Below are 12,701 nucleotides of genomic sequence, written 5' to 3'. Positions count from 1 at the left end.
GATGCTGCCTATAATGGAATCATGGAATCACAGAATCTTAAGAAATGTAGGGTTGGAAGGTACCCCCAAGGATAACCAAGTCCAACCCCTGAAATAACTGAACATTTAGACAATTTCCCATAAAAATAGTCAAGTTCTAGGGAAGTGGAAATGTTTTCTATAATATATTTTGCTGACTTTAGCAACTGGATATTTGCATTTGTTCCATATTGTAAAGGAGCACTAATGTTTTAAATAAATAAAATAAAACAATAGACTGAAATCTTCTAATAGACTGAAATACAATTATTAAAACCACTTCATTGCTATTAAAACCACTGGTAACTTACTAAAATCAAGCGGTTTGACAAGTGGGATATGGAAAAGACCACCTATTGATCTCAGTAAGGACAATTAAATGAAGCTGAGTGTCTCTGTGCATCACATTGTTTTTAAAAAGTTACTATACAACATTGGAAATGCTGTTATTATTCCAGTGAACTCCAAGAGAACTCGCTGGTATAATACAACATCAACACCATATCAAACAAAATCTATAAAAGATCTACTAAATAAAATTATTTGTGCACATTAACATTGCAAACAGCATCTAATGACTATTTCAATAATTCATGTGAGCAGTTTGCTTGGGGTATAAAAATGCATTAACTGTATGTGGTAGTGATAGCCAAGAATGTAAGAGATTCATAAATAAATAAATTAAACAATTTTAACATGTAATGATGCTGTTAGCTAAACAATTACCTTATTAGAAAATTAGTGCCTAATTTTCTTAACACCTTTTTATGCCAAATTACATTTTATATTGGAAAAAATCCTTTATTTTCCAAAACCATTTTCTTCCTTCTTACAAATGCTGATACACAGAGTTCCTTTTATATCACAAAAATGTCTTTTCTTTATATTTAAAGTATTTGTTTTACTTGGAACTTGATATCCATAATTCTCATATATTTCATTCAATGCTGTAGTCAGGTATTTTTAGATGTAATTAATAATTACTTTCATTGGGCCGTAGCGAGCAAAGTGCTTCTTCTTCACAGTGGAACTTCTCCCTCCTTCTTTCCCTGTGTGGGTTGCCCCTATAACTCGCTGTCTGCTTCTTGGAGACTCACCAAAGCTTAAACTTCTTTCAAGAGTGCTCTAAGATCTCAGGTTTTCTTTCTTTGACAATGATTAATCTAAAGGAAGTGAGGGGTGTCTTTATTATCTACCTAGGATTTCCATCCAGGATAATGCCCAAAACATACCAATTGAACAAAAGCCATATACACAAATAAAAATCATGTAATACATACAAAAACCCAGGAAGACGTTTATAGGGCCATGAGTGCATGGGTTGATCAATCCTATCTGTTCCAGTAGCAATGAAGCTCATGGATACTTTTACTGGCCAAGATACATGAAGCATGTTGCCCAGCAGCCCATCTTGGTGGTTATTGATTAACATGTTACAAGAGGAATGTCTACATTGCTGAAAGGCAGTGACTATACACACTAATCACTCAAGGGCTAATAAGCTATTAATGACAGTCTGCCACTCCTGAAATGGTGAGATTTCTTTTCTTGACCACAAGGACGAGTCGGTCATTGTTCTAAAATGTCTGACTAGGAGAGGGTGAAGATCAATTTTTCCATTTAGAAAAAGGTATGGCTCAACTGTTATTAACAGAGAAAAATATAGAGGTAAAGAACTAACCAGGAATATCTACTACAGTTGAAGGATAATACTTTAGCTAATCTTAGTATCACTCAAATTCAATTGTTTTCAATTTTATTCTTAAAAAATTAATTATAACCCTTCATCTCTAAGGCCCATTGCTGATACAACACTCCCAAAGACTTGTCTAAGTGATTATTTACACTTGAGGAGCAACAGTCTGAAATCACAATACAGTGGACGCTCGGGTTGCAAACGTGAACCGTGCGGGAGGCACATTTGCAACCCGCAGAATTCGCAACCCGCCCCTGCGGGTCACGATTTGGCACTTCTGTGCATGCACAAAGCGCAATTTAGTGCTTCTGTGCAAGCATGTGCACACAAACCTGGAAGTAACCCATTCCGGTACTTCCGGGTTCGGCGCAGAGCGCAACCCGAAAAGACACAACCTGAAGCGGCTGTAACCCAAGGTATGAGTGTAGAAGCTTTTTCTCCCAGGTGCTCATGACAGAAGACCAATTCTCCAAAATCAGAACTTTTTTTCTTCATTTTTTTTGTCAAAAAAGCACATCAGAAACATATTCCCAAAATAAACTCATGATACTATGGTGGCATTTGAAAGTCTCCAGTTATCTGTTACTGTATTTTAGAAAAGTAACAGAACCTAATATTATTGAGTTAACAGGTCTAAAATAAACAAAATTATATAATTTACTACTGTTCTATAATTTCCTACTTTACAGTAGTCAACTTTACCAGTAGCACCTTAGAGACCAACTAAGTTTGTCATTGGTATGAGCTTTCGTGTGCATGCACACTTCTTCAGATACACTGAAACAATGATTAGTGTTTGCATCAATGGGGCCTGCCTACGGTAGATGGCAGGGCCTTTTCAAAGGTAGTTTCCAACCTGTGGAATTCCCTCCTGATTGAGTTCCATCTGTCTTCCTCATTATTGACTTTAACAAGGAATTTAAATTAAAAAATTCCTTCCAGTAGCACCTTAGAGACCAACTAAGTTTGTCATTGGTATGAGTTCTCGTGTGCATGCACACTTCTTCAGATACCTGAAGGTGCTACTGGAAGGAATTTTTTTTATTTTGTTTCGACTACGGCAGACCAACGCGGCTGGCTACCTACCTGTAACAAGAAATTTAAAAGCATTCCTGTTTACCCAGGCATTTGATGGCTGGAATACACAATTCCTGTTAACCCTGAGGTCACTGGTTGAGACTGTCTTTTCAAAAAAAATATTGTAAAGGTTTTTAGCTGTTGTTTGAACTATGTTTTTTTAATTGTGGCATCTGACACCCTGGGCTACTTCAGGAGGAAGGGTAGGATATAAACCAAATAAATCATCCACATCAGGTTATACATTGAACGGGAGAGAAAACTCGCACACAAACAAAATGGATCTTTAATTTTAACAAAAAGCCTCTTGGTCAAGCAGAAGGCACTTCAACTAGTTAAGGTAGCAGGGCTAGCTCATATATCCATCAAGTTTCTCTCTGTCTCTCTCTCTCTCACATACACAAACAGAATAACTTCTGCACAACTTTACAAAGAATTCTTGAGAGTCCCCTGCCCCTCAGAAGTTTATTTTAATAAGGTACAAGGGGGCTGAAGTGAGAAGTGGACAAGAAAGTCCAGTTGTCTGAAAGGAACTCTGGCTAAAGTTCTTTGGATCCAAGTAGTCATTAAAATGTAACATTCTCATAATAACTATTAACATATTACAGGTGACATATATCAAGCTTGTGATAGTGTGGCAGTAGCCCAAAGGACCACAATAAATGTGATAATGTGTACCCCCGTAAATCCCTGAGTGTGCTTCTAATAGAGAAGTTATGGTAGCCTGTTACTTTATGCCACACATACCCCGCCCCGCTCCCCATTGCTACATGGTGCAAATGGCTACACGTAACACTGGTTCCCAACATGCACACTAACACAATATAACAGAACACGGTGGGAATCAGAACTTAATCAGCAGAAATTGCCAGTACTAATTGCACATGTGTATTAAACATGAAATGAAGTAAGGATGTATTGTATATGATTGGTGGAAACTGAAATGCTTTGCTTGAAATTTTATAAATACCACTGCCTGGACCACCAGGCAGGGTTGCAGTTTTGCGGAACGATCCGACTGTAACCTATTGCTTTGCAATAAACAACACTGTACTCCTAACTCCTTACATTTCTGAGTATTATTGGCGTAAACTTGGCAGATAAGCTATTTTCTGGGTAACAACAATAGCACTGTATATAACACTAAGCTTTTACTCACAATTACAATATGCTTACTTAAATAATTTGAATTCTGTGTACTGTACTGTATATCTTAGAACTTAATAGAATTTATGGTAAATGTCAACACAATTCATAATATAAAGGCATTGTTAAAACAAAGCTGTGTACTTATTTCAGAGATCTCAAATTACTGAAATGCCATATTTATGCATGCAAAATTTGAATGTGTTTAAAAGTACAAGTTTACTGTTCTCAGATCAGGATATGCCAAAAATCCAACACCAAACAACTTTTTGTTTATAATTAAGGCAATCATCAATCCAAGGATTACAGTCCATTTCATTTCATCTCTACATCAAAAAAAAAGTAATTTAAAAAAATTAAAATCCCTTGAAACGTAAGATAAATGAAAATGTAAGTGCCTTCACATAATAACAGTAAGCTGACCCTCTGGGAAATGGTTGACTTTCTCAATTCAAGGTATTCAAAGCTCATTCAAAAGTGTTCATTTGGAATGCAGATATCAAAGATGATGCAAATATTCAAGAGAAAATTAGAACTTACCAGATGTTCTAATCCAGCTTTGATGTTTCCAGCATCCCTGTAACAGAAGAACAAAAAGTTATAAATAGATGCCAAACCTTTGTCTGCAATTATTTATGTGTAACTTGGAAAGTTGAAAAAGGAGAGAAACTCTTCCGAGTATGTTTGTTTTAATATATGAATTGTTTAAATAATAATATAATTATAAGAAAATATAAATACTATAAATGGCAGAATGGCAGTCTTGCACAATTCCATTTTTTTCATCATTGTGAGTTACTCAGAAAACCATCAATTTATATCAGAAGAAAACATTTCCATCATCTAAGAACAAAAGTAAAATTCTTTTTTCTTCTTCAGCACTATTGTTATATTCAGATTTAATTTGTGTAAATTTGCACATTAATCAACTAAAATGCATAATATTAATGGATGATGATTTATTTAATTGAGTGACAAGATAAATGCAGTGAGGAAGGTATACTAAGGCATATATTTGTAGTTACAGGTAGGTAGCCGTGTTGGTCTGACGTAGTCGAAACAAAATATAAAAAAAATTCCTTCCAGCAGCACCTTAGAGACCAACTAAGTTTGTCAAAGGTATGAGCTTTCGTGTGCATACATTTGTGTTTCCTACCCAAGCATACTGTAACACAACTAAGTATTGTCAACTTCAAACTAAAATAGTTATTAAAAATTACACATTTCTAACACCATCTGAATGGATACACACATACATACAGAAGAAGCTAATTTGATGTACACAAGGAGTGCCTCTCTGTTGGTTCTGCTGGCCCTCTGAGATGCTTTTTATGTCATCAACCACAGTAGAATGGTATCTGGGTGCACTGTTTTATGCTAGTCTGAGCCTTTCTGAATAGCAAGTTGATGCTATGGCCATTGGCATATGGTATATGGTATCCAATAAGGTTCCCTCTTATGCCCTTTGTTGTTCTTTCTCTCCATCCCACCTAACCCTTTCTCCTTTTCATCTGATTCCAAGGAAGCAGATTCTGTAATATGTGAAGTACTAGAGGTAGCAGGTGAAGCTCAATCCAGACAAGGCAGGTTTCAAGGTTAGTAAGGAGGTTCATCAGGGAATAGAATCACAGAATCATAGACTTGAAGGGTGACCCAAAGGGTCATTTAGTCCAAACCTTCTAATACTCAGTTGAACTTCACAGCCATAATGTGGAGAAGCTTTGGGTATGGTAAAGAGACAGGGCTGGGAAATGGGTATAAAAAGGTCTAGAGCAGGCACGGCCAAACATGGCCCTCCAGATGTTTTGGGACTACAATTCCCATCATCCCTAACCACTGGTCATGTTAGCTAGGGATGATGGGAGTTGTATTCCCAAAACATCTGGAGGGCCAAGTTTGACCATGCCTGGTCTAGATGCGGCACTGAAGGATGTCGTTTCCTCTGGATGAGAAGGGATGAGGGGCTGGGCTTAGACTATGTACATAGGCATGTTCTGTCACTTGGACAAATTACAATAAGAAAACTCCAGCACTGGATTGACTCAAATATGTGATTACATACAGTACAGTAGTAACTGCAAATTACAACTGTGCCGTACAGGCACAATCCTAACTGTACAGTTATTTAAATATGTTTGGAGGGTTCAGTATATATTTTAGTAACACTTTTTATTAAGGCACCCACTAAAAAACAACCCTGAAGCAAATATGTGCACTTGCCTAACTTACATTTTTAAAAAATAATCACAGAAAAAGTTGGATTCAAACACTTATTATAATAATCGAAAGTTGCTTTACCACATCATGCATTATTAAGAGAGAATTCAAGCCCTGTATTTATACTGTTTGGTGCCAAAGGTCCTAATGAACTTAATTGCTAGGAAGCAGGGCCTAGGTCACTGATACAGGGAGCATCCAGCTAATGGCATCAAATCTGTCCTCTTCAGTGGTCTGTCTCCTGTGCTGTCCCTGTCATGACTTCATCAATATTTGTGCAACTCTTTTTGCTCTGTGCTGAAAGCAGACTTAATTCAATTATAGATCTCAAAACTGATAAAATGGTCCTGAAGTGGAAAATGGGAAGAGATTATTGGCAAATGAATAAAGATTAGCATCGAGCTAACACACGAGAATATAGCAGGTCTTTTTTAAAAAATCATTCCCTGTCTTAAGTCTTCTGGGAACAGCGAGTTTCCCTTCCCCTCATGCAGCACATCGATTTCTGAATTAGACTGCAATATTAAATAATTAATATACTTGCCATGATTGATGTTTTGCATTAGTTGAATATTAGGTTATCAATCAAAATCCACTTGGTTTAATGTAATAATATTGAAAAAGTGTCACTGTCTGTTCATCCAATTTGTAGTTGAAGGAGCACAGAGAGTAATATTGGTGTAACACAAGGTTCTAAAGCAGGAAGTGCTGTAGCTGAACATATATTAGGCAAACATTATGAGACTAACAGACACATCTGAGGTTGTCCTAAATAAACTTTGTGGCACCTGTCACTTTCAATACAACTTTCCTTCCAACCCTATGAATTTGATTCACGTATTATATAGCTGCTTGCAGTTGCAAGCAGTTTTGGGAGCCTTTTTTCTGTTGGAGCAGCTGAATATGTAATTTGGAAACTTAAACAAATGAAGATTATCTAGTAAAACCTAGCTAGCACACAATTTACACTTGTAGCCAGAGGCTAGAATATAAAGACTCGTGAACAGAGATCCAATGAGACTTTAGATTTTGTTAAAAAACCATTTTTTTACACTGGATGGGAGAAGTGCATTCAAAAATGAGGGTAGCTTCAGAAGCAGTACGTGTTGGGGCATGGAGTCTGTCATTCAAAGACAAAAAAGCAGAAATTACATCCAGCCCCTTATGAGCCGGAGTTGCTCTTAAGATCCAAGTGTTAACCCTTGAGATAATTACACAATCAGTGTTGCACTCTTACCCAGGAACTGTTGTCACAACAGTTTCTGGTGCTTTTCAAGAATCATAAACTATGGTGAGACTTCTATGCAACAAATCATTCTTTTTACAACCAGAAAGCATTTAAAGTGACTAAAAATCAGGCTAAGTAACTGAGCAAGAAGAACAATAGATTTATTATTGCTCACAGATAATTGCTTTAAAATAGACAGTAAAAGAAAGACTTGCCAACATTAATGTATATAATCATCAATATGTAAGTTCTGTACAAAGACTGGTTTTACACATTCACTATACTATATCCCCAGCTATATCTAAGCTGGTCTCTCAAGCTTTTAGAAACTGAAATACAGTGGGTAAGAATCCAGTATCATTAAATGCATAGGAGCATTCCATTGATTTTGCTGGGATGTAGATGGCAGCTATAATATATTTTGAAGCTTGTTATAGTTTATTCTCATTTTCATTCACAGAGATCCTATATTCATGCTTTTGTTATGTGTTCATGGCTTTACAAAACTAAGAGATGTTTCCTAAAAAATCCATAGGATGTAGAGAGAGGCAACCACTGCATTCAACTGGTTGCACCAGGTCCACAACAGCCTATAACAGAATATTAATAATTCCACGGGATCATAGCTTAAAACTGTTCAGGCATAGTATAGAAAACTACAAGATCTGGCATAACTGCAAAAGCTAACATTAACTTGCTTGAGAAAACATCATAGAAAGTAAAATTCAATTCTTGAAAACATTAATTCACAAGCCATAAACATGCAGATATGCAGGAATGTTGAGAGATGCAGAATTCCTAAATATAGATTCATATTTATATAAATTGATACATACAACTAAGGGGTGTAGAAATTCTATGATGTATAACAATTTAGGCTTAGAAAATGCAGTTCAGTAAACCAGAGACTATGACTGGTATTCAGTGAAATTAATGGACATAACTAAGTTCATTCATTTCAATGGGTCTACACTGAGTAAGTTTTAGTTGAATACAACCCAATAAAAATAGTATTTCATATATAATAGTGATTCAGAAGGTGGCCTAATCGCTGTAAGTAAGAAATACTTCATGTGTATAAAAGAAGGAATGCAAAGTAACAATGGTAAAATGATGCCTTTTGTGTATCTCCAAATTCATCACAATAAGGATGAGCAGCTTCATTCAATGGTAGTAACCATGTTATACTGCAAACCCAAGTATAATATTCTCCTAAACACTGAAATACTGCTGCAGAAAACCTTGTCATTTCTGATCACTGTTATCTCTTGGCGTTTGCATGCACACATTTATACACAGCTGTGAAATATAAGCTGCATTTGTGTACAGAAATAACAAGCTATGGTCATGATGGCTATAATCCTCACGTCTATGAATATGGATCTCTATTTCAGTAACTGGCTGATGGAAACCTTCCAAAGTGCAGAGTACTTTGTAAAGCTAAAGCCACAAGTTTACTTAACAGTTAACCTTCGGCATATCTGCCCAGTCCATTGCCAAACGCGCGAAACCAACCCTGCCACAGTGCCCTAACAAAAATCAACCACATCCCATGTTTAATTATGGTCCACAGGACAAAACCAAACACTGGTATGTAAGGGAACTTGCAACAAAAGGCCTTTATATAGTACCATATACACCTGTGCAAATTATTGCTCTTATTCATGACATAAGCATTTGCAAACTATGATGGGGCTTAGGTCAAAGTTGAAGGTAAATGATGTTATTTCATTTCATTTCATTTCTATATGTAGGCAATAGCTCTAACGAAAGAAGAAAAGGATAAATCACTGCACATGATGATCCCAAAATAAATAACCCTGGAAGGAAGTTATCCTGAATGCAAAGTCAGGAACCTTAGCAAGGATGTTGAAGAAGCAGGCAACACACAATTGAAAGCCACACCTATCTAGACAGAATAGTAGAACACACCAGACATCTAGAAAGTACAAGGAGCAATCTGCCTGTGATGCAATTTTTAAAGGAAAAAAACTTGTTGGTTTTCAACTTTACACTGAAAATCTAGTCCTTCACCTTAGCATTTAATTAAAAAAGAGGGTCAGAGCACAACTCTGAAACTTCACTGGCATTGCAGCAACCAGGAAGCAAATTTTGGACAGTAAGCCTCCACTTTCCAATGCACATTCCTCCACCTCATCTACAGAATATCATTTACCTTATTGGTGCCCTTTATGACTATCAAAAAGGTCCCAACAATGTCCAAGATATTCTGCAGATATCTACTATATTAAACACATCCACCAATCTAGTTGTCATGTATTTGATATAAATTTGAACTTTTATTAAACTCGCCAATTCCAGGGATGAAAGATTGGGTGGGGGGAGAGTGTTTTTGTTTAATTCAGTAAGTACAGTAGCTGCACTTTGATGTCACAAAGGGAATCGTGTTATAATGCAAATAAACCAAGGCAATCCTTGGGCTGGTATGCTCTACCCCCTCCAACACACCCACCCATGGGCATTCAATGCAGCCTCATGGAGTTCAGAAGCTTTCACTTCCATTTTTATTAGTAGCAACAGCTTGACATATACTGTATCACTCAAACATCATAAACTGTGGTTAATCTTAATTCTGGTTTGTCTGAAACCAGCAAACTTCATACCATGAGCAATGAAGCTGGGTTGTTTGTTTCAACAAACCACAGTTAAGATTAACAACAGTTTAGTGTTCAGACGTAACGTTAAACTGTAGTTAACTAAAAACTGAAACAAAGGCTTCCGACTGCCTCCTGAATAAGAGAATGAGAAGAAGCCTCCCTTGGGCTCATTCACATCACAATAAACCATAGTTTAGCATGGGGTGTATATATAAGAAGTGTTTGGCAATTATTTTATCTGATACCCTACCATCTGTGTTTATGGGCAGATGAATAAAACGAGATGGGTAAAGCAGGTTAAAAATATGGACTTTTGTATCAAATTTTTTGTAAAACAATGGTGGTGGGGATATACTTGGGTGTTTTGTTCAGATACAAGTAATAAGCAGTACCATCAGTGGATTACATTTAAAACTGACATTTTAAGTGTAAAAGACTAATTGATTTTCCATTTTCAGAATGTTTATGTGTTACATTCACCTAATTACTATTGTTCTTAAAACTAATGGAATTTCATTCTGCCAGTAACAATAAGTATTCTCAAACAAATGTACGTAAAATATAAGATTAAAAACTTCCTCACAAAGAATAAACTCCTAGAGAAAAGATGCAAATAAAATTACTATCATAATCTTTTGTTTTTTATTTGCAAGTATAAAACTGAAGAGAAACAAAAGCAGGGAACATAGCATCTGTCATATCAGAATATAAAAAGATGATCCTGGCACAAAATGAAAAAGCTGTAATTCATTTGCAAATCAAGCCTGCCAGTTCTATTTCAAGCTGGCGGTAACTGTCAAGAGTTAACAAGATAATCACTTTCAATCCTGCCTTCAATGGTACATTACACTGTTATTCCATTCAATAAGGCCGTTCTTTGGGGCACTAGATGAATGGTTTTCATTTCTAACTCACACAAAAAGTTGCAAAAAAAATAATAATCCACGGGGCTTAAGGGAAAAAAATCCCTTTATGGGCATTTATCTGCCGGCACTTGCTTTTAGGCAAAATGAGATATTTGGACACATTGGTGTCCATTCATTTCCTCTATTCCTTCAGGTCCTCAGTCTGTTGTTTTAAAAACATTTGGCACAGTAGAATGAATTAGACACATTTTTTAAAAATGGATCATATTAAACAAATACTTCCACTTTATTAAGCTGCTTCATAAAGACAACAAAACATTTGAAGGAATAAGATTCTACTAAGTTTTAATTTTTGAAAAAATATAGTTCTGTAAGTACCATTAACATGAAAGAGATGTAATAAATTATTGCTCATTAAATAGAAAGTTAACAATTGCTGAACATAAACTTTATATTAAATAAAAGCATTAACGACTGTTCCATTATCCTTATTGAACAATTTAACATATGGTATTATTTTTCTGCTTTTTAGCCGGATTTTTGCATATGTTACAGCCACAAAATAAAGGGAAGACGTGTTTTCAGATATTAGGAGAAAACAGCTTTTGGAACCATGGTGAAGTGCCAACAATGTACTGTAGTGGTATAATAATGTAATAAGGTATTTGAAAAATCCGTCAATAAATCTGATGAATATCAGCTGAAAAGTTTTCAAAGGAAGCTTAAATATTAGATAACAAATATTACAAAGCGACGCAATAATCAAGAAGACACTGCTATCTTCTCATGGTTTTCAGATAAAGGGTCAACATGGAATTCAACATCGCACTCTTCAGATCATTCTGTCAATGCAAGCTGTTCTGGGTGTTCTCCTGACACTCCAGAGCAGATTTGGGGGCGGCACTGGGAAGGGGAAATGGAGGAACTCGCGTTGCGCTAGTGGGAGTCCTTGTGTGGCTTCCGCAAGTGTGCCAGGTTAGTTTATTCCAGACCATAATGTCCTAGATGAGGTAAGTTTCTCCAGCTTCATAATCCATACACACTATCATTTATTTCAATCTCAACTGGTACCAGATTCTGAACTCTCATGACATCTCCACAAAATTCTCCACATCTTCTAACTGCAAAGGCTTACCTATTACCTAAAAATTTATATAACACTTTCATTAAATGGATAATTTTCTGTAAAATGTAGGTTTACCCTGAGGTTACCTAGTGAAAAATAGTAAGCAGTGTTGTTCCTGGATGTCTTTTGATCTAATAAACTTCCCAATACAGGGCTGCCTTCGGATGTCTTCTAAAAGTCGGGGAGTTGTTTATTTCTTTGATATCTGAAGGGAGGGCGCCACTACTGTGAAGGCCTTCTGCCTCGTTCCCTGTAACCTCACTTCTCACAGTGAGGGGACCAGCAGAAGACCCTCAGAGGAGGACCTCAGTGTCCTGGCTGAACGATGGGGGGAAAGACGCTCCTTCAGGTATACTGGGCCAAGGCTGTTTAGGGCAGGGGTCGGCAACCTAAGGCCCATGGGCCACAAGCTGCCCATGGGGACCGTTTAACCGACCCATGGACCCCCGCCGCCCGCTCGGTCGGTCGGCTCCCGTGCGTGCCGCTAAACCAGCGCGGAGCACAGTGGGGGCCTTCCATGACGCTGACCAGATCACTGGAAATAACGTTTGCGCATGTGTGTACGTGCGTAAACTGTGGCCCAACGCGCGTCTGCAGGACCATGAACCGGCCCAAGCCACAAAAACTTTGCTGACTGCTGGTTTAGGGCTTTAAAGGTCAGCACCAACACTTTGAATTCTGCTTGCAAATGTACTAGGAGCCAATAAGG

General features: G+C 37.0%; 1 protein-coding gene across 4 annotated transcripts in view; it reads right to left on the bottom strand.

Moving 5' to 3' along the window:
* The window catches only part of RSRC1 (arginine and serine rich coiled-coil 1), a 159,739-nt gene that overhangs the window by 88,559 nt on the left and 58,479 nt on the right, over positions 1-12,701 (bottom strand). For all 4 annotated transcript variants that reach the window (XM_088669135.1, XM_035133475.3, XM_088669134.1 and 1 more), the window contains exon 5: positions 4,478-4,514. In XM_088669135.1, the coding sequence (XP_088525261.1) occupies positions 4,478-4,514 (37 nt within the window). The remainder of the gene's footprint in view (positions 1-4,477; positions 4,515-12,701) is intronic.

This window comes from Zootoca vivipara, chromosome 5 (genome assembly GCF_965207765.1).
Source record: "Zootoca vivipara chromosome 5, rZooViv2.hap1.1, whole genome shotgun sequence".
Lineage (NCBI taxonomy): Eukaryota > Metazoa > Chordata > Lepidosauria > Squamata > Lacertidae > Zootoca > Zootoca vivipara.
This window is presented reverse-complemented; position numbering and strand designations above follow the sequence as displayed.